The 19,684-nt window shown below is 41.4% G+C and overlaps 1 protein-coding gene across 6 annotated transcripts; it reads right to left on the bottom strand.

Moving 5' to 3' along the window:
• Positions 1 to 19,678, bottom strand: hs1bp3 (HCLS1 binding protein 3). 6 transcript variants are annotated; one of them, XR_013121799.1, is made up of 10 exons: positions 19,243 to 19,678; positions 18,697 to 18,862; positions 16,598 to 16,805; positions 16,268 to 16,481; positions 15,689 to 15,807; positions 15,426 to 15,564; positions 14,704 to 14,960; positions 13,714 to 13,860; positions 7,576 to 7,743; positions 1 to 4,956 (listed from the first exon to the last, which is right to left on the bottom strand). XR_013121799.1 is itself a non-coding variant. In XM_076977710.1 (8 exons), exons 1-7 carry the CDS (start codon positions 19,266 to 19,268, stop codon positions 14,717 to 14,719), a joined length of 1,116 nt encoding a protein of 371 aa, XP_076833825.1. In that variant the 5' UTR covers positions 19,269 to 19,678; the 3' UTR covers positions 1 to 4,956; positions 14,704 to 14,716. The 6 variants fall into 6 exon arrangements, 2 of the variants coding, with proteins under 2 accessions (XP_076833825.1, XP_076833824.1); XR_013121800.1 differs by having other exon boundaries at positions 7,608 to 7,743; XR_013121802.1 differs by having other exon boundaries at positions 7,635 to 7,743.
• Positions 19,679 to 19,684: the final 6 nt, after the last annotated feature.

Below are 19,684 nucleotides of genomic sequence, written 5' to 3'. Positions count from 1 at the left end.
TTATTTGGGTTTTTTTTTTTTTTTTTGCAAATGTTTGTGTGCATGCTCTTATTTTGAGCCTTTTTGTATTAGAAGCCACGGCCAAGCATTGGTCCATATTTCAGCTCTTGTTTGTCTTAGTAATTGTTACAAAAGAGAATAAACAGTTTTTTTAGTTCACACTCAGAAAAAGACCCAAAACAATGTGCACTCTGAACATCACCTCTCTCTCTCTCTCTCTCTCTCTGTGTGTGTGTGTGTGTGTGTGTGTGTGTGTGTGACACCTCCTGCCCTTCTCTCTCTGTGTTTCTTCAGTAGAGTCAGTGTTTTTATTTCAAATGCCTTCAGAGAGGAACAGTTTTGGTGTGAACGCTGCAGCACTGCTAGGGACATCCGGCCAGTAAAGACAAGTTTATGTGACTGAATTATAGCGGGCTGAACATTCCACACATCTCTACATGGCAACTCAGCATTGGGGTAATCAGAACTCCTTGCCTCAGACTGCATGCTGAGACGGAGTACTGCTGAATCAGACTTACACAAGCCAGCGAACACATGAACAAACCCTGTATTTTTATAGGCAAAAATCTGCATGGTGTTCTTGATGGTCTGAATCTAACTGTCTGAGTGAAGGTGGCACATGTTTTCTGAGCCTGGGAAAAGTCAAAATGGCTACAATACCAAAACAGATAAACTGGTGCATTTGAACATTTCCCTTTCAGTAATGAATTACTACAGGCAATCCAAGTAATTCACATCACTTGTCAGGTGACTTTAGCAAGCTGCATATTTAATAAAAAACAAAATCTAGCACAAATCTGCTTTGCCATTGCATCTTCTGACTTTCCTGCAGTAGAATGTCAAGCATCCAGCAAACATAGGCCTATGCCTCTCTGGGGTGGTACTGAGTAGAGACACAGTTTCTGGCATTGTTATATTCATTGACAACATGCTTGTTCATTGTACCAGTTATTAACAAACCCTGTTTTCTGTCCTTATCCCTTATTGGATCTATGAAAGAAAAGTGGAATTATCCCACTTATCCCACAAGTCAGATTACCGTCATTGAGACAAATGATACTCCTCAGAAAACAGATTACAGAACCCACCTTCAAGATTGTGTGGACCAAATGGAACAAACTTTGGTCTTGCTCAGTTATTAGTTTACAGGAGACTATGAAAAATGAAATCAAATCCTATGAGCACAGTCAAGCTATTTTAGAGATTATTGTTAACCATTCTTTATTTGAACCAACCTAACTGACTTTGTGAAAGATCCCAGGTTTGCAAATGAAAAATGTATTTGGTGTATACTGATCATGTTTAGACAATAAGTACATTAGAGCAACAGATTTGAAGATTTTCCAAATGTATTATAAACGCCAGCAATCATAAGCACACTTGAAACACAGTGGTTGTGATGGCGAGGTTAAAGCCAGAGGGTGCCTGCTAGGTGTGGCTGGGAGGCTGTTTCTGCTCACACAGGCGTGGCCTACATTACCCCCATTACTCATGAATGAGGCTGCTCCCATGCTCCACAACTTATTGGTCACGAACCCATCCAGATCACATTCACATCTCAGCCGCCGCCTTCCTGGAATACAAATAAGCCCTTTACAAAACACCCGCTGACCTTCTCAGGTCAGTCCTCCACTTTTTGTTCAGTGGTTTAATATGATTACAATGTCTTTTTTTCTTGGCGGGAGAATGTTTAATTCATCAAGTCTATCTTATTTCACAGGGCTTGGCTGGTTTTGCATAAGGGAGGATTGAGAAGTGTGGAAGGCAGTATGGAACAGCAGGACTTTGGGTGTCAGTCGACATACTTTTCTTAAACTGAAATGTGCTCCTCTGCTAACACTTTTAGTTATTGAGTATATTGAGTAGTCTTCGGATGTTTTTCAAGTCCTGCAAATGTAGAATTTTTACTTATCATTTGCATCATCGTCATTTGCAGCAGTCTGAGGGTGTGAAGAAGCCTGTGATGCTGCAAAGGACTGTTATGATGGCAGGATGTATCCCTGTGACTGCAAATGTCTCTCCCATCTGAGCCCATCACTAACTGCACTGACCCATATCTTTCTGTGACTAATTAGGCACTCTGCTTATAGATGTGAGGGCTGTCAGACTGCCTGGCACAGGAGGGTGGCATGTGTGGGTGTGAATCTGTGAGTCAGAAAAGAAAGTACAGGGTGTCTAATGCAGAGCGCTCCCCATCTCTAGTGCCTCAGCTTTCATTGCACACAGGGCTGTTGCTATTACTACCGTAACAAGGTGTGCAGATTCACCTTATATAACTCAGTTCTTACTTCTTACTTCTCAGTTCATCTTACTTTTGGAGAGGGTGGCATAGGTGCAATGTGATTGGTCTGAGTGACAAGGCCAAGGTTTAATTTAATTAATCTGTAATTGCTTTTCAGAGAGAAGCTTATCATTAAAGATGGTCTTTTCATTGCCTGGCACACAACTTACAAGTTAAAGCAAAAGCCTATAATAAATCTAGCAGTCTGGTGGATGAGTGGACACCTACAGCTGGCAGACCGTACAACCTAAAGGGAAGTCAACAAATCTCTTCAATAATGGCTAACAGTATTTTCAAGCCAGACAGAAGAAACTGACAGGCTTTGCATTCAGTGCCTTGATTTGTTTAGTTAGCTTTTCTTTGTTACCTTCAATGCACCATAATTTTCTAAACATGATATCACTTTTAAAGAAACCACCACACCAACTTGGGCAGTCATGGCCTGGCGGTTAGGGAACTGGTCTTGTGACCAGAGGGTCGTGGGTTCGATTCCCAGACAGGCCATGACTGAGGTGCCCTTGAGCAAGGCACCTAACCCCATCTGCTTCCTGGGCGCCGGGCTAGGACTGCCCACCGCTCTGGGCACGTGTGATCCACAGCCCCCTAGTAATCACTAGTGTGTGTGTGTGTGTGTGTGTGTGTGTGTGTGTGTGTGTTCTGACTGCACAGATGGGTTAAAAGCAGAGGACAAATTTCGATTGGGGTGTAAAAATCACAATTGACAAAATATGGCTCATTTCAACATTTTCATTTACATCACAACATGAGAAGATCAATCCACACTAACTGCAGTAGCTCACTTTTTTGCAGTGTATACCTATATTACCCCCAAATATATATTTTACAACTAATCCCACTTCATATCTTCTATACAGCCAAACTATGTAATGCCTCTGTTCAGCACCATCAGGAACATTTAACCAAGCATGCAAACTTAGCTGAACTTCGCTGAACATCTTCTAAATGTTAAATTCTGTAATAGCAGTAATACCGTAATATTTATTTATATACACTGACAGAGCGAGACGTCAGAGCTGGAAACCCCAATGAAAAGTAATCGTAGAGAGTGGTTAAGAACAACAGTGTTAAGGCCCTGTGGGACCTACAGATCCAGACAGATAAACAAGTAGCGGTGAACCAATCAGATATCACGAAAGGACGCAGCAGCAGCGGTTTTAGACGTGGCAATCCCAAGTGATGGAAATATTCAAAGAATGGAATTTACAAAGGTGGAAAACTACTGGGGCCCGACAGAAGTAATAGAAAAAACGTGGAAGGTTAACAACACAGTTGGCCCAGCGGCCTTGAGGTTGTGACCCTCTAAGCTGGAGGAGTGTGCGGGGGGCTCACAGCAGATCCCAAGAATGACAACATCAATCTCAGTACGGAGAAGCGCAGTCCTAGGAGCAGTGGAGACACGGCCCTGCACGCTCACTCTCCCAGGCCTCTGGAAAAGTCCCGAGTGTGAGGCAAAAATATGACCACCCACTGGAAGGGTGAGACAGGGTTTTTAAATACAATATAGGCAGACAGGATGTATGTTTTTAATCCTATATCAACAGGAACTCGTGCCCTTTGGCAGAGGCTTCCTTATTCAGAACTCCCGATTAGTAAATGCTCCAAACAAATGCTTGTAGTGCTCCTCAGTATGAGCTGAGCCCGTAGTGCGTAAAGGAAAAGGATCAGAACAAACACTTTTGTATTCATTTATGGTCCATTCATGTGCAAATGGCAATATTATGGCAGTAATAAATTTTCTCAAAATAAAAGTCTATAATGTGCTTGTTTCAATAATACAGATATGCATTATATCCATAGTATATATGTTTTGTTCACTTAACATTAGATCAGTGCAAGAAGCCTGGCCCTGGTTTAGGTGTATGGTGTTCATAATGCCGTGTTGCATAAGAGGCGCTGTCTCCGTGCGCAGTAAGGAAAGCGTGTGCTCTCCTCTCTGGTTTTATTCATCACATCCTCGTATTCTTCGTGGGGGCTATGGCACAGATGGGCTCCATTGTTCAGTGTATAGGACAGCGGGTGGCATGGGGGGGGTGTCGGCGCTGTGAGGTCAGACTGTGGTCCGTGGTTCTGACATCTGGAACATTGCTGACTTCCCCTTCAGTTGCCGCTTCTGCTCAGGTTAGAACACCGCGTACATAACGCCACGCCAGCACCGGAAAAGGTGTTACCGCTGCAAAACCGACCAAATAAACCAGGGTGCATGACATCAAAATCAGAAACTTCTTTCTTGTGAAATGTTTATTATGATTTTTAGAAGTGGAACTATACACACTACAGGAGACTTTCGGAGACAATCAGAACAACACCCTAAAACACAGTACAGACAATTTACACAGTAATGACAAAAGACTGCTCACAAATTGCTTTGCTTGTATTAACCCAAGCATAGTATGTGAGAAGCATGTGCATTTGGGCATCTGTATGTGTTTTTCTTGATGACCTCTGTGGTGTCATCTTTCGCATCCAAACCAGCAGACTTCTCATTGTGGAGTTGTGTGTGTAGCCATGCCGGCGTCTCTGTTGTAGTGGGTGGTAAAGAACTGAGAGGGGGGGTCTGACCTATGGGATGGCAGGATTTGAGTTGACCTAAACAGCGGAAGCCAAACTGGCTGTCTAGTGCATTCTTCTTCGTCACTAATTTCCATATTGGGTTCCTAAAAGAAAAGAAAACCAGACTGGGCTATTGCTCTCTTCAAATCAGGCTTACATTCTTTGATTTCTGCATGGAACGTGCACTGCATACAGTGCTCCCCGAGAGGTCCGCTTCAGCATTATGATAAATTACAAAGAGCTTGAAAACACTTTAGTGGGTTCTGCGTCTCAGCATTGTAAAACCATTTTGACAGCGGTGGGCGGGTGCAAGGCGGCAGCAGGGGCAGACCAGGGCCAAGGCCACCAATCCCTGCAGTGCGCCACACCCTCAAACGGGCCTGAGACCTGTATAATAGTCAGAGGAGTGAATTAAAGTTTTATCTGAATTTAATATGAATTCTGCAGGCTGCACTATTTTAAAATAGCAGTATAGGTAGTTTAGAAACTCTGCTAGTGTTTTATAGCACTATAGACAAAACAATGTTTTCTAGAAAAGTACTTAAACTTGCTGAGCTTTGTGGTAAGTAGACAGGATTCATTAAAATTGTTCTAGGACCTTTCTATTTTCTATCCATATCTGTAGCTTGTATACTGAACTTCTAGAGGCTGAAATGTGTTTTGTGATTTTGATGATGATTTTGTCCACTAACACAGATGTACACTTTAGGCTTACAGGTCAATTTGCTAGGGAACAATGACAAAATGCATCATACTGTGATTGGCAGGATCAAAATACAGTGCTGCATTCAGTATCTTCCAGTAAAGATACTGTATTATACTCCTTAATTTCCTGTATTAACACTTTTTGATCTCCGTAAATATTAAAGTCCAATAAAACCCAGTTACATTTTTAGCTGAAATGCTTTGAATCAGAATGTTCTGCTGACTTGCTGCAAAAGCAAAGAATAGAGGAACAATGTGTTTGTGGGTGTGTGGAGACCCAGGGCTCGTCAATCAATACTCAATTAATGTGTCCTTCTGCCTCTCAACAGCTCTGAACTAGTCCACCCACCCAGTGAAGACACAATCTGATCTCATCAAAAGACAATATCACCCAGACCCAAAGGCCACAGAGGGAACATGTGACATGATTTGTCTGGACTTCTTTTGCTCTTATTCACCCATAAACATGCCCACAGAATTTAAATCTGACCATCACAAGTACTCATCAGTGATTTTTCACTCAGACCAAAGACATTAAACCAGATGTCTATGGATAGTGTCTCTTTTGTGTTCAGTTAAGCTATGGAGACAACCCTCTCGGGGGGAAAAAAGAGCATTTGAAAGTCGGGTTGGAACGGAAGTTCCCCTCTGGCCATTTATACTGATGACAGCTGTGGAGCCCAGTAGAAAGAAAAAACCCTGGGTCAGCCATTTCCCATCACTGTGGTCCCACAGCAATGAGATTGGCATTAAATGGGATGAGCTTTAAGGCATGGGCAGTGGAAGGGGTGGACAATCCTGTGATGTCCTGATAGTCCCCATGCTCAAATTAAAAAGCAACAGTAAACACATTATAAGTTTTAATAGAAGCTTCATACTACCGCTTAATCATTTTAATCTTTTTTCATGTTGATGATGATTTGCATTAGTAAATAATTCACTTCTTAAATAATTCGTCCTCAATGTTAGATGTAATCAGTTAAATTATACCTAATCACATTAGTTTAATTATATTTAGGTCAAATCTCAAAGTGTGTGTACCCTTTGTAACAACTGTACATTTGATAGATGACTACACACCATAGGTAGAGGAAATTGAAATTGTGTGCTTAGAACTACAGCAGCAGAAGCCAAAACAAGCACGTCATCTGGACTGTATGCTGATGTAAGTGGAATCACGGAACAGATCGATGACGGATCCATTTAGAACCATCAGTATGTTATGGCCTTGTCCTGTCCAGCACTACAATTTTATGAGGTGGTTGGGATGCGCAGGAATAAATCTATTGTTCATTAATCTATTATTTATGTCTATTTGTTGACCACCTTCTGTGTTCAAAAAAATGGAAGGCCTACAACTATTCCCGTGACACCCCACTGCACTAATGCTGAGCCATTAAAAAGATTTCAACATTTTAAAGATTATGTTCTTCGTTTAATACTGCTTGGATGTGCAGCCATGAAAGGGAGAGGTTAGGGGATCTAATAATTTGGATATATATTTTTTCAATATACTGACTTCAATATACTGTGCCAGAATGGTAGAGTGGAACAACTGCAGTTCAGATATCTTTTGGATTCAGCTAGGGTCATACTTCTTACCAGTGATGAAGTAAATATGCCTTGAACTGGCAAGATCATCTGAAAGAAATTATGCTCTGACTTTACAAAAGAACTTACTGTGATCAGTTATCAAGTTATTTTGATAAATTTCTAGATTGACATTAATAATCCACAAGGCGCAATTCTGGTACAGAGATGTTTGTGTTTCTTTTGGGAGTAAAGAGAAATTCAGCTGGTCAGACCAACTGAGGCCAGGGAACACTGGGAGGAGAGCACAGGCCGCCCGCATTCCTCAGCTAAATCACTAAAGGTTAGGCTGAGCAGCCAGGTTAAACATAGCTGTGGATATAACAGGGACAGAGAAGCAGCTACACTCTCATCCATACACACACTAACTTCAGTAACAACAAGCAGGACTGCACGTTTGTTCACGTGTGTTGTACTTGTGACCTAACCTGAGTGAATGTTTTGAGTATAGAATATGCACCCCAAATAGCACGAGCCTGGTACACACTCGTATGGGACTGGCTTGTGAGCTCATGCTGTTGGCATCCCTCTGACAGACTGCATAAAGGTTTCTGCATTCTTCACATTGCAACCTTCAGATGGTCTCCCTTCCATACCTGGAAGAGGAAATGCTCTCACTAGGTGAATTCATCAAAGGAGATACAAATAAACATGATGCTCAGATCAGTCTGGATGTCACTTGGATGCACCCTCACCAAATCCAGCAACCATTTTTATAATTTCACAATAGTTTAGATTTATTGCTTTAAGCATCAAGTTTAACAAATACTATGATTTTTCTCAAATGAATAAAAATATTTCCAATGGTCTGCCCAGACTGGGTAACTAAAGGTTTCTGCAAACGTTAGCACTACTTTAAGACATCTTTATGGTCAGTTCATTAACCTATGTCTTTATCATCAACCCCCCCCCCCCCCCCCCCCGTGCTATCTGTCTTCCTCCATGCATTATTAGAACATGCACTATGAGTCAGAGCCTAAGGAGGAAACCAGAACTCAAAGTATGCAAGTTAAAAACACGTCTTAGTCCACAACAGGATGAGAGCTGCTATACTTTACTTTCCTGGATCCTGTTTTTCTCTAGTTGTTCCAAAGAAGATCTTCTGGTCTGTTGTCTGGTGTCAAAACAGCTCATGACATCATGGCTATCCCAGGAATGCCCCAAGGGAAGGTTTTCAAATCCCATATACTTTTTAGTATATCGGTATATATGATTGCTAATTGCCAATGTTTGTATTAGCAGTCATACGTCAATTAAATGATTAAGAGATCTGTGGTGCCCTACATTTTCCAAAACACACTAATTGTTCCCACGCCAATCTACAAAGACATAGAACTGTGATTAATTTTACTGTCATGTCACATATGTCTAACCACAGCACTGAACACCGACACAACTGTTGAGCATTTAAAAGCAGAGCAAACACGTTTCAAAGTAGAAAGGCGTAATCTAGATCAATGATGATCTCAATTCTGGTGCTCCATCTTCATGTCAGAAGGCTTGTCCGAGTACTGACTTCTGTACTGTGGCATAAATATTCAATGTTTCGAGATTTTCAGGATGTTTTAACCGCTTCTTCTTTCTTTGCAGAACAAGACTTCTATTGTTTGGTTTTGTTTTTCTCATCACGAATAAGCAGTTTTTGGTCATATTATATCTGTAGAAGTGCATAAATATAAAAGTAATATTATGGTATTTTTATATTGTTTGTTAGGCATCTGCCTGTAGTTATTCATATATATAGTGAAGCAGAGAAAATCAAGCATCCGTTCAAACTGGAGAGTAAATAAATGTTAAAATATTCATTCCTCATATGGGCTATACTTTAGGAAGTTACTGAGCCCATAGGGTCAACTCACTGGTAGGGCCACAATAGTGAAAGGCAGTCTGGGCACCATGCCAACACTGTTGCCAAGGCAGCAGTCTCTCCTCCTTTCTGTCTCACCGAATAAGGCATGTTCTTGTTCAAGCAGTATGGTGCAGCACAGAGATTAGACCCTGGCTGAGGAATGTTCTAAGTGACACTGTTACAAAGTGGATACCAACAGCGGTGTACCCACTTAACATACTTCACAGATATCCTCATAATTCATTTTGGTGAAATCAGCCATTTTAGGTTTCTTAATAGATCAGTTTGGTGCAAACTCATGTTCAGAGTTTTTAAAAAATGTGATTTGCTTCACAGATCAACAAAAATGGTCCTAATATCACTGTTTTACAAGACACATCACCTAAATCATTCTGCCAAGCTGTCAAATGGTGAGCCTTTTTGTACCTCGGGTACCCAGTAAAAGAGCCTGGTCTTGCTGTTTCCAAGCGACTGAACATTCCCACAGGGGCAAACGTTGTTTGGTCACTGGTGAGGTCACAAATGTGCCAGCTCACACTGGCTAAATGCTTGTACTGCTCTCACTAAATGTGATGAGATCTGCAGACACAATAACCTGTAATGGGCTTCTAGGGTGGCTTCCTGGTACCAGTTACATAACTGTCTCTTGTGAGGATTCAGCCTGCTACAAGACAGCAAAATCACAGCTGTTTAACACCTGTGGTTTCCATCAACACTGGTTTTAATAGTTCAGGCTACGTGTTAATTTAATACTGATGATTTTGTTGTGAATAGGATGTGACAGTTCTAAAAATGTATTAAATTATGCAGCACAAATACACTGATATTTATTTAGTAGCCATGTTCAGAGCATTAAAGAACATTAAACTCACATTGTAACACTTGCTCCAGTCACATGGGTGTGGTTCTTAATTTGGCCAATGTGCAGTTGTAGTAGCAAATCAGAAAATACAGTTGTTCTCGAGTCAGACTGGCCGGCGGCGAGAGGTCGGGGCAGCTGGTTCCTGCTCCTCCACAATGCTGCTGTCAGCAGATTACAGAGTCCCAACAGCTGCAGTGCACGGGAGTACGGATCAGGGGCCTACAGCCAGAACAGCGGCTCCACCGAGCCTGTTATCAATCCCCACTGGACTAACCCCTCAAATGGGGCTCCACGGTGAGCGGCGTGGATGTGAGGCACTCGCAGCTAGCCCAGAGCGGCCAGAGCAGCACGGCTCAGGCCCAGGGGAGATGGAGGACAGCTGATGGTAAGTTAGTGGATGATGGTGGACAGCAAATACATGAGAAAGAGTGGATGCAGATGCTCCAAACAAGGCCAGGCTGAGGGTTTCAATGGGAAAGACTCAGCTGTGGTGTGATGGTCATGTTTATTACAGAGATGGGCTGCTTGTTTAAAAAAGCAGTGTGTACACTATTGACTACCACTACTAGTAAAACAGTAAACAACTGTTAACAGATAAACTGCTCTGTTAACCGACCACATAAAAGGAACGCATTTGCCTTTAAATCACTATAGATTTTTCATTAATTATATACGGTAAAAACTACTGGCACAATAATCTCTTGCTATGATATCCTCTTGCACTTGTGACCTGCAGGTTCTGTCAACAGCTTGTGTAAACACACCAATCTGATTGGTTAAAAAAGAGAACTTGTGTCATCTGTACTTTAGGGCTGAAATTGGGCTGCAATCACACTAAGTTCAGGTCATGCGATGACTGATGCTCGGGCTGCTTGGCTCACAGTACACAGGCCGTAAACGAGTGAGAGCGGAGGGTGCTGGTGTGGGGAGAGAGAACTGCTGGCACCCTGAACCACTTCTCATTACCTCTCGACTGCAGTGAGCGGAAGAGACCCATTCGTAATAGCACATTGCTCCCACTAGGCCTTAAAGACTGTTAATGCGTCGACCATTACCACAAGACCATGTATATGATCGTGTTGACCATTGGTGTGATGTTTTGAAACTAGATACAAATGTGCTTGTAGCACCGAGTGTACATACCACTAGGGATGCCACCTACTTTGCCTCCAAGGCTGCACTCAGTCATCTAACTGCTTCTCTGTTCAGTGCAAGTCTGCCACTTTCAGCTTTGGTATGGCAAACCATTTTCAACACTCAAAAAAAAAAAACAAATCTATAAATTTAACCATAGCCCAAGAATGTGTGTTACTCTTGTGCTACTACAAATGAATATGCTGTCATGTGAAGTAAGTGAAAGATCCTTAGTGCAATGGAAAAGTTGGACAAGCCGGTTAAAATTATTAGCCAGTCTCTATGATATCTCAGAAAAACCTTAAAAAAAAAGATGCATCTTCTGTATGGAGTCTGAGGTCCTGCAAACATGACCCTTCTTCCTGTACAAATGGGACTCAAAGCAGAGTTCAGCGCTTGAAAGCTTCGCGTCAAGGACAACGCAAGTCGTCCTATTAGCCATGGAGTCCCATCTAAGCAGCCGTGTGACACTCTGCAGCGGCTGTCCTTAAACAGCAGTCCCTGCGGCTCCCCTGACAGCTGGCACAGCCCAAACACCCCCCCCCCCCCGACAGCACACGACAGAACTGACGTGGAGCAACACCAGTCACGTAAATCCCCCACCCCGCCCGGGTCCAGCAGGCCTGGGAGAGAGCGAGAAACTGGTTCGTTTTCTCCACACAAGCAACATCTGTTTCCTGGTTTTATGTCTGAAGTATTGGGTATGCACATGAAAAGCATATCTAACAAAAGCACATCTCATAAAAGTATATTCATAAAACTATATCTAACAAACGTATATCTCTAAAGCACATCTCATAAAAGTATATTTCATAAAACTATAACAAAAGTATATCTCAAAAGCATATCTCATAAAAGTATCTCACAAAAGTATATTTCATATAATTATATCTAACAAAAGTATATCACACAAAATATATCTCAAAAGCATATCTTATAAAAGTATCTCTCAAAAGTATCTCCTAAAAGTATATCTAACAAAAGTATCTCATCAAAGTATATCTTACAAAAGTAGCCTATATTTCACAAAAGCATATCTCAAAAATATATCTCACAAGTCTCAAAAAAGCATCTATCTCAAAAATATATCTCACAAAAGTAATCTCAAAAGTATATCTCAAAAGCATCTCATAAAAGTATATTTCACAAAAGCAAATCTCACAAAAGTATACAAAAGTTGTCATAAACATGTTTAGAATTTGTTTACACTGATCTCACCATAAAATAATATGTTTTGTGAAGAGTGGAATCTAAACTTAAGTGTGAGGGTTGTTCAGATAACCGAACTGAACTGAGAAGTCATGAATCATCCAGTGTGCTGGAAGGGTCTTGGACAAAATCCTCCTTGTAGGTTGATTTTGGCACATAGTAAAACTATTTCATCACAGTTGTTCAAACATCCAATAACAGAATTATAAAATAAAAACCTCCAATGTAAGTGCCACATGACTGGCAAGCTATTATGAAAACGCGTACAGCCCACACCGCAAGTGCATTCTTATTGAGAAATGAACAGCCAAAGTACAGCTAAATTAATTTAGCCAACACTTAGCCATCCACATATATGCAGAGCACATCAATCTAAATTTAGTTTTCAGTAAACCTGCTCCATCAGTTACCCTATATTCAAACCTAAATATGGCCTGCAGTTCCATGACAAAGTGGGTGAAATGTGCTCGAGTCAAGGGCTTCATTCAGTAAGCCCCGCAGTGGCCAAGGTCGTGTAGAACAGCAGAGGCTCATTAAGGTCAGTGACATTCCATTAGTCCACAGAACTCCCCCTGGATCTGGCCCTGCGAATCTCACAGCACACACTCTTCTTCATTCTCTACGCTAAATGCCTGATCAGTGCGCTCCTGTGACATGTGACATTATTCCGATGACCTCTGGACAAGCTGTGCTGGGTCCAGGCATGACATTTCCTCTGTGAGCTTCACGGTGCTGCAGCGTTGATCACATTGGCTGGGTGTGATCGCTTGTCTGCTGACCTTTAAGTTAACTAGATCATTACAAGTCACAGGGCCGGTTTTCCCGGCCATGAATCAAGCACAGCCTTAGACTTTATAAAAATATCAGCGCAATATTCAGGCATGGAAATGTTAGGAATCAGCTTCCCTTGAAGTCAGCCATAGGAACACAAAGTACAACAAATAACCACAATATAAATTAATATAAAACTCTGTGTAAGCATTTGTGAATGTAGTTTATCACACTGTGGACTTTTACTGTGCAGTCTTTTAACTTCTTTAGGTTTCTAAAATTCCTCAACAAAACTGTCCACCATCACAAAAATGTGGCAGAGCAAGTTCAACTACGAACAGACAGTATTAATTAAAATAATAATCCTGTTACCTGCACATTATTTAGCCGTGGTGTCTAATGCCCCCTAGTGTTTGACTGAAGTAGCAATCATACACTGACTTTATAATGAGGTTTGAGCAGATTTCTTTGAAGTCTAAATTATGGTGATTACATTGGAGTTCACACACACACACACACACACACACACACACACACACACACACACACACACACACATACAAGCAAGCATTCTACATTTTCAACAAAAACATATGTCAAACAAGGGGTTATTTGCACAACATTTTGAATCATTTGAAATTAATATTTAGCAAAAGGTCATTATGCCATTATTACTTTTTGTTGTTTATCTTCAGTGTTTCTGTTCTCAAGGCCTCTGTAGTTCACTATGACACTACTTACCTTTTACTGAAAACAGAGACAATGGTGGTACTTTATACACTTGGCATCTTAGAGTAAAAACTGTTTATGATTAACATGGTCCAGTAAAGTAAAACCAACAGACGGTGTGTTTCCAGCTGGTAACCTGGTAAAGGACCTCCCCCCTGACTGGGAAGATAAAAAGTAAGGAAAGCTTTAAAAACATGTTTTTTGTTAGACATTTTATTCCTGTTAGTGTTAAAGATTTAAGTGTCATTTTAAATTTCTATCCAGTTCTCGGTTACTGTTCTTTTGGCATTCTTGCAATTACCAGTGTCTACAATGTTTGCAATTGCTCAAATTAATGTGCTACATTCCAATGAGCAATGAGCAAAGAATTTGGTGCATATGATTTGCCAAAAAAAGTTAAGAAAGCTAACAGGTAGAAAAAGAAAAAAATACAATCTTCTTATCATTAGGTAAAAAAGTGTAGATAATTATTTATGACTGGATTAATCCTTAACAACTCCAGCTCTTTGTACATTCTGAAACCTTAAATTTCAGGACACCGAGGCCAGGGGACATAAGGTGCGGCACCTGTCCAACAGCAGAACACCCGCACATACACAACCACAAATACACGTCCCCACAACCATGGAAGATGTCTCCAATATGGTTTACATGTATATGCAGACTGCCTCATGAGGTTCATCAATAATTTACACAACTGATCCAAATAATAAAAAGTTCATTTTGTCATTAAAAACAGCATCATATCCAACTGATTGGTTTTGTTGTTGCTCTTGGTTAGAAAATTGAATTCTCCCAACACCACATGAAGTGCTAAAGACCTTTGAAGAAAGGTACATAAAGCCTTAGCTTTTACTAGAAGGCATCTGATACCGACTCTCAGCACCGTGTGGACCGAGGAAACGCTGAAGAAGCACTTTGGGATAACTGAGTGTTTGCAGAGTATTTACGTTTGATTACACAGCTATGATCACGTAGAAAAACCTTTGACTGCTTTTATACCTGAAGAAGACGTCTAAAACAGGTCCAAATCCTCACTAGCACCAGCCTCGTTCTGTTGGATGTATCTGAGGATGTCCAGCTGACCCATCGCCTGTGCGCTGCCTGAAGGAGGAGCTCCTCCAGCCTGGGCCAGGGAGGAAGGCTTCTGGGGCACCACGGGTTTCACCTTCACTGCCAGTTGGGGTTTTGGGGCAATGGCTGGCTTAGGCCTCACGGGTTTATTGATCACTAACAGCTTGTCCAAATCATCTTCCACTCTAAATGGGGAAGACGTGAGAACTCAGTACTGAAGTAAGGCAAGCAGGAATAATATGGAACCCAGCACAACAGACTGCACACACAAAGCAAATTAAATTGATTAAAAAAGATAAACCAACTCTCCATTTATACCATAAAGAGCCACGAAATGTGTATTTAGGTTTTTTTCATACGACTGTCAATTAAAGCCGACAGCACTTTCTTGAGCATTATGCTGACTGAGTTTGACTAAATCAGGGCTTGTATTTGTAATACAAATGAATTTGTGTCTTTTTTCAGGTGACCCATTCCTAACACTCCTCATACCAATACGTTTCTGACAGACTCCATCTTCCACTGCTGCTGCTGGACCTTTTCACTCTCGTTTTCCCTCCGTGTGTTTTTAACCTCCCCATCTTAGCCCGGCCTTAAATGCCCGTAGAGTTACAAAACACCTGTGAAACGTAAATGAATGGAAGGCTAACCTAAAGAGCTCGTCCACATCCTCATCTTGCTGAGATAAGACAGAGGCTGCAGTCTTCTGGTAGGCATTAGGGAGCAGCAAAGAGTCCCCGACACTGACCGTCCCACCTAAATCCGGATCCTCAAACAGTTTCAGCTCATCTGCAGGCAACGTGAGGGAACAATAAATAATGTCCAATATTTTAATGTATTTGCCTCTTAGAAAATATGTGCTAGAATGTTGCTACAGGTCACTGACACTGATGGGATCAAAACTTTCACTCACTGTGTTTTCGTGCTGGCTGGAAGAGTTGCTGGTCTGGCTCATCCCACTCATCAAACAGTGAGAGTTTGGGTTGTACTGCAGGTTTGGCCACAGTCACTGTGGCCTTGGGCTTCTTAGACCTACACAGATAAAGAGGTTCTATTATACTAGTATCTAGTATACTATACTAGTATAGCTCTACTACACATGAACATACATTATTAGGTAAAGAATAACAGTATTACGTCATTCATCGCCATTAAGACAAAACCTTTGTATCCTGAGATTTTTAACTATCCCATGAAATGAGTAAAAACTTTAGTGGAAACCACTTTAGCCCTGATATAGTACTGCTATAGTATACCCAAAACAGCCAGTGAGAACAGAGGTCCATCTAATGTAGGTTCCATAATATAACCTATATATATATATACACACTGTACATACGTAATTTTGTAAGGTTAAAATGTTTTAATAGATTTTAAGGGATATAAGCTTAATAATGAAAGACCTGGTAATTCTGAGATCTCCACCAAGACAGTGCCATGTAATTTCTATCCTACATTTGTATCTAGAAAGAGTGTGTAGAAAGAGTCTTACCTCACACCACCTAAGGGGTCAAATAACTCTTCTTCTTCATCATCATCTTCCTCTACCTCATGTGCCTTTTCTTCCTTCACTGGCTTCTTCATGCGCTCAGGCTCAATATTGGGTGCTTCATCTTTTCCAAAGAAATCCAGTCCAGAATCGTCATCCTCCACTACCCAGTCAGGGGTGTTTGAAGAGTTGACATCAAGCACTGTATGTTTTGCTCCTATATGAAATATTTACAGCACATATAGCAATGATGTTCACAAATTACAAATAGAAAAAAAAAAAAAAACAAAATCCAAAAAGCTTCCAATGCTTACAGATAAGATTGTTTCTCACCCAAGAACTCAAACAGCTCTGGACAGGTGGACAGGGCGGGGTGTTTGGAGATAAATCGCACAAGCTCGTCGAAGGCCACGCGACGCTCACGAATGTCAGTTTCACTCACAAACAGGGCTTTGCGCGGCATGGCAGGCAGATGGACGCTGGGATACTGAGCAGCTAAGCTGCAGTAAAACTCATCGATATCACTGTACTTCTTTGAGACCTGTTGGATTAATGACAGTGGTTGTTTTCCTCTGAAGATTACCTGTGAGATTGTCACAAACTGCAGATGTGCATTAACAGAAGCAACACACAATTTTTGTATGGCCAGAGGTTCTGTACACATCTGATACTATTTGCATCATGTGTGCAGTGGCTACACGAATTACTGCATGGGTAATATGGCTCAAACTGATAGGTCACGATGATTGCATATTCAAAGTGCTCTATTTATATAATTTACCTTACTGCAATACACTATTCATCATACAAAATACAAAAGGATATAAGGATATTTGTGGTTGTTGAGTACTTTTCCTGAAAATGTTTTGATAAAGTAATTACGAGGAGCATTTCTGTTCCGTCAACCAAGACATGTGTGTAAGTTTTTTTTTTTTTAATAAATATCATTGGGGATGGGGAGGCAGCATTGTTGTAATAACCTTTAAGAAATTATTCAAGTCATTGATGGTTAACCTGTCTAAAGTGCATAGCAATCGTCCAATAAACAATTAGAAGGGATTAAATGTGAAATACTGTGAAATCTTCTTTTAAGCATGCTCAAAGACTTAAATGAAACACTTTTTGTCCACATTATTTTAGTTTATGTGTGCCTACATCCAATTTACTTTTTAACTAAGATGTGCGAGATGGGTAAAATGCCAGTAATAAATCAATTTCATATTCTAGCACTTTCTTTGAATGATGTAATTGATATTATTGTAAGATATTACAGAGGTATTAGTACAATCTAATTGTTTCTTTAAATTGCACTATATGGCTAGATCTATGTGGACACCTGACTATATGAGCTTGTTGGACATCTGATCCCAAAGCCATGGGCATTAACATGGAGCATTCATATTTGTGGTCAGTAAGTCAAAGAGCATTTATGCGGTCAGGGACTGATGTTAGATGACGAGGGTTGTTTCACATTCAACTTTCCAGTTCATACAAAAGATGTTCAGTACAGTTGAGTTCAGGGCTGTGCATATGCCGCTTGAGTTCTTGTATGATACACTCATCAAACAATGTCTTTATGGACTGTGCACAGTGGCATGTTCATGTTGGAACAGGAAAGGGCCATCCCATAAACTGTGGCCACAAAGTTGGAAGCATAGAGACTCGAACGTTTAAAGTATTAACAGCATACAAAGGCGTTCAATGAAACTAAGGGGACTAGCCTGAACCCACACCATCACCCCTCCTCCACCAAACTTTACCACTGGAAATATGCACTGCGGTGGGCAATGATCTCCTGGTATCTGCCAAACCCAGATTTGTCCACCAAGTCTGCCAGAGAGTTAAATACATAATTCATCACTCCAGAGAACACGGTTATACTGCTCTGAAGCCCTGGGGTGGACTGTTTTACACTACTCCAGCTGATGCTTGGCAAGGCATGTAGTGATTTCAGGCTTGGGTGCAACCACTCAGCAAATTTTATGCACTGTGCATTTTCAGAACTCAGTGGCCTCGCTCTGTGAGCTTGCATGGTCTCAAAATGAGTCACTGTTACTCCTAGATAAGCAGATGTAGTAGGGCAGAATTTCCACAAACTAACTTGTGCCAAAGGTGACGTCCTATTGCAGTGCTACATCTAAAAGTCACTGACCTCTTCCGTACAATCCATTCTTCTGTCTATGATTGTCTTTGGAGGCTGTTTAAGTATGTGTGTGGTTTTATACATCTTTTATGAAAGGGTGTGGCTGAAAACGCCTGATCTCATTTAATAGGAGGAGAATTTTGGCGTTGCTGTGTTCATCCCTAATAAAACCTCAGAATAAATCATTTGCACATTAAGAGCCCTCCGCCAGCATCAGCAAATGGGGAAAAAAACCTCCACTAAAACCTGTATTAACCTGTGAGAAACTTCTAAATCCTGAAACACTTACCACTAACTGTACAACATCTCCTGGTTTATGTTTAGCATTCTTAAAGGCAGCAAGTCGTGTGACCACAACAATCTGGTACTCTACGTGGCCTGTCATCAGGGATCCTCTGATCTCCTGGTACAGGGGCACCTGCAGATCGATGCCAGTCGCCTCGTTCTGTAGAGGCCTGTTGGGGATGAAAACAAACCAAAGTTTTATGTGTCCATGTCAGTTGTCCAGAGCCCTCTAGGTAGCTAACCTAAGAGCTTTTACCTCAGACCTATATGACCTAGCCGTGTCACTTGAGCTCGGTAGCTAGCTGGGTTAGCTTACTACGATAACTAGACAGTCAACAAGCAATGCAAATAAATTCTGCGTGAGATACGTTTCTTGTGGCGTTTATACACGTTCTTTTGCGCATTTCTACACTTGTACCTTCGCCTTAGTCTACGACGTTTTTCTTATCTGTATATTTATTACACACATTACGTGGCCCTAGTCTGTCAACAATAACAATATTCCTGATATATTGCGACATAAATGTCCCCCCCTGTGCGACACAATTACCTGCTTGTAATAAGTCCATCTGGCATTACTGAACAATCGTGCGCTTTGTCAGTTTGCTACCTGCGGCTTTTCTAAAACCTTGTTATCCCTGAGCCTTGTCTGAGGAAGCTGTGTTGTCATCTCAGTCCGTGTGACTCCGCTTGCATAATTCTGGATGAAGTGCAGATGCTGTGGGGAGTTTCTTTAACGACGGACATGACTAGCAGGCTAACGCTCGGTCACGAGACCCGGCCGTTGGCTCGGTTAGCTTCGTTAGCTTAGCGAGCTAGTGGAGACAGGGGGCGTTCGCACTAGAGCTAGCTGGCTAACGAACAACGTAGCGTGTCGGCTACTCCGATAGCTTCTAAAACAGCTAGCTAGGTCATTGAAACAGGTTTATGGAGCCGTTTGGTGTTTTATATTTGGCTTTTGAGAAAGAAAGAGTGTTTCGAAGAGGCGCTTT

The sequence above is a fragment of the Brachyhypopomus gauderio genome, chromosome 17 (assembly GCF_052324685.1).
Source record: "Brachyhypopomus gauderio isolate BG-103 chromosome 17, BGAUD_0.2, whole genome shotgun sequence".
NCBI lineage: Eukaryota > Metazoa > Chordata > Actinopteri > Gymnotiformes > Hypopomidae > Brachyhypopomus > Brachyhypopomus gauderio.
This window is presented reverse-complemented; position numbering and strand designations above follow the sequence as displayed.

Bases quoted from the DNA above. Each gene is read 5' to 3' on its own strand.
- hs1bp3 (XM_076977710.1), bottom strand. From the start codon at position 19,268: ATGCCAGATGGACTTATTACAAGCAG. The intron at 16,482-16,597 runs GTGAGAAACAAT...TATTTCATATAG, and splicing joins AGAGCTGTTTGAGTTCTTGG to GAGCAAAACATACAGTGCTT. The intron at 15,565-15,688 runs GTGAGTGAAAGT...CGTTGCCTGCAG, and splicing joins CCAGCCAGCACGAAAACACA to ATGAGCTGAAACTGTTTGAG.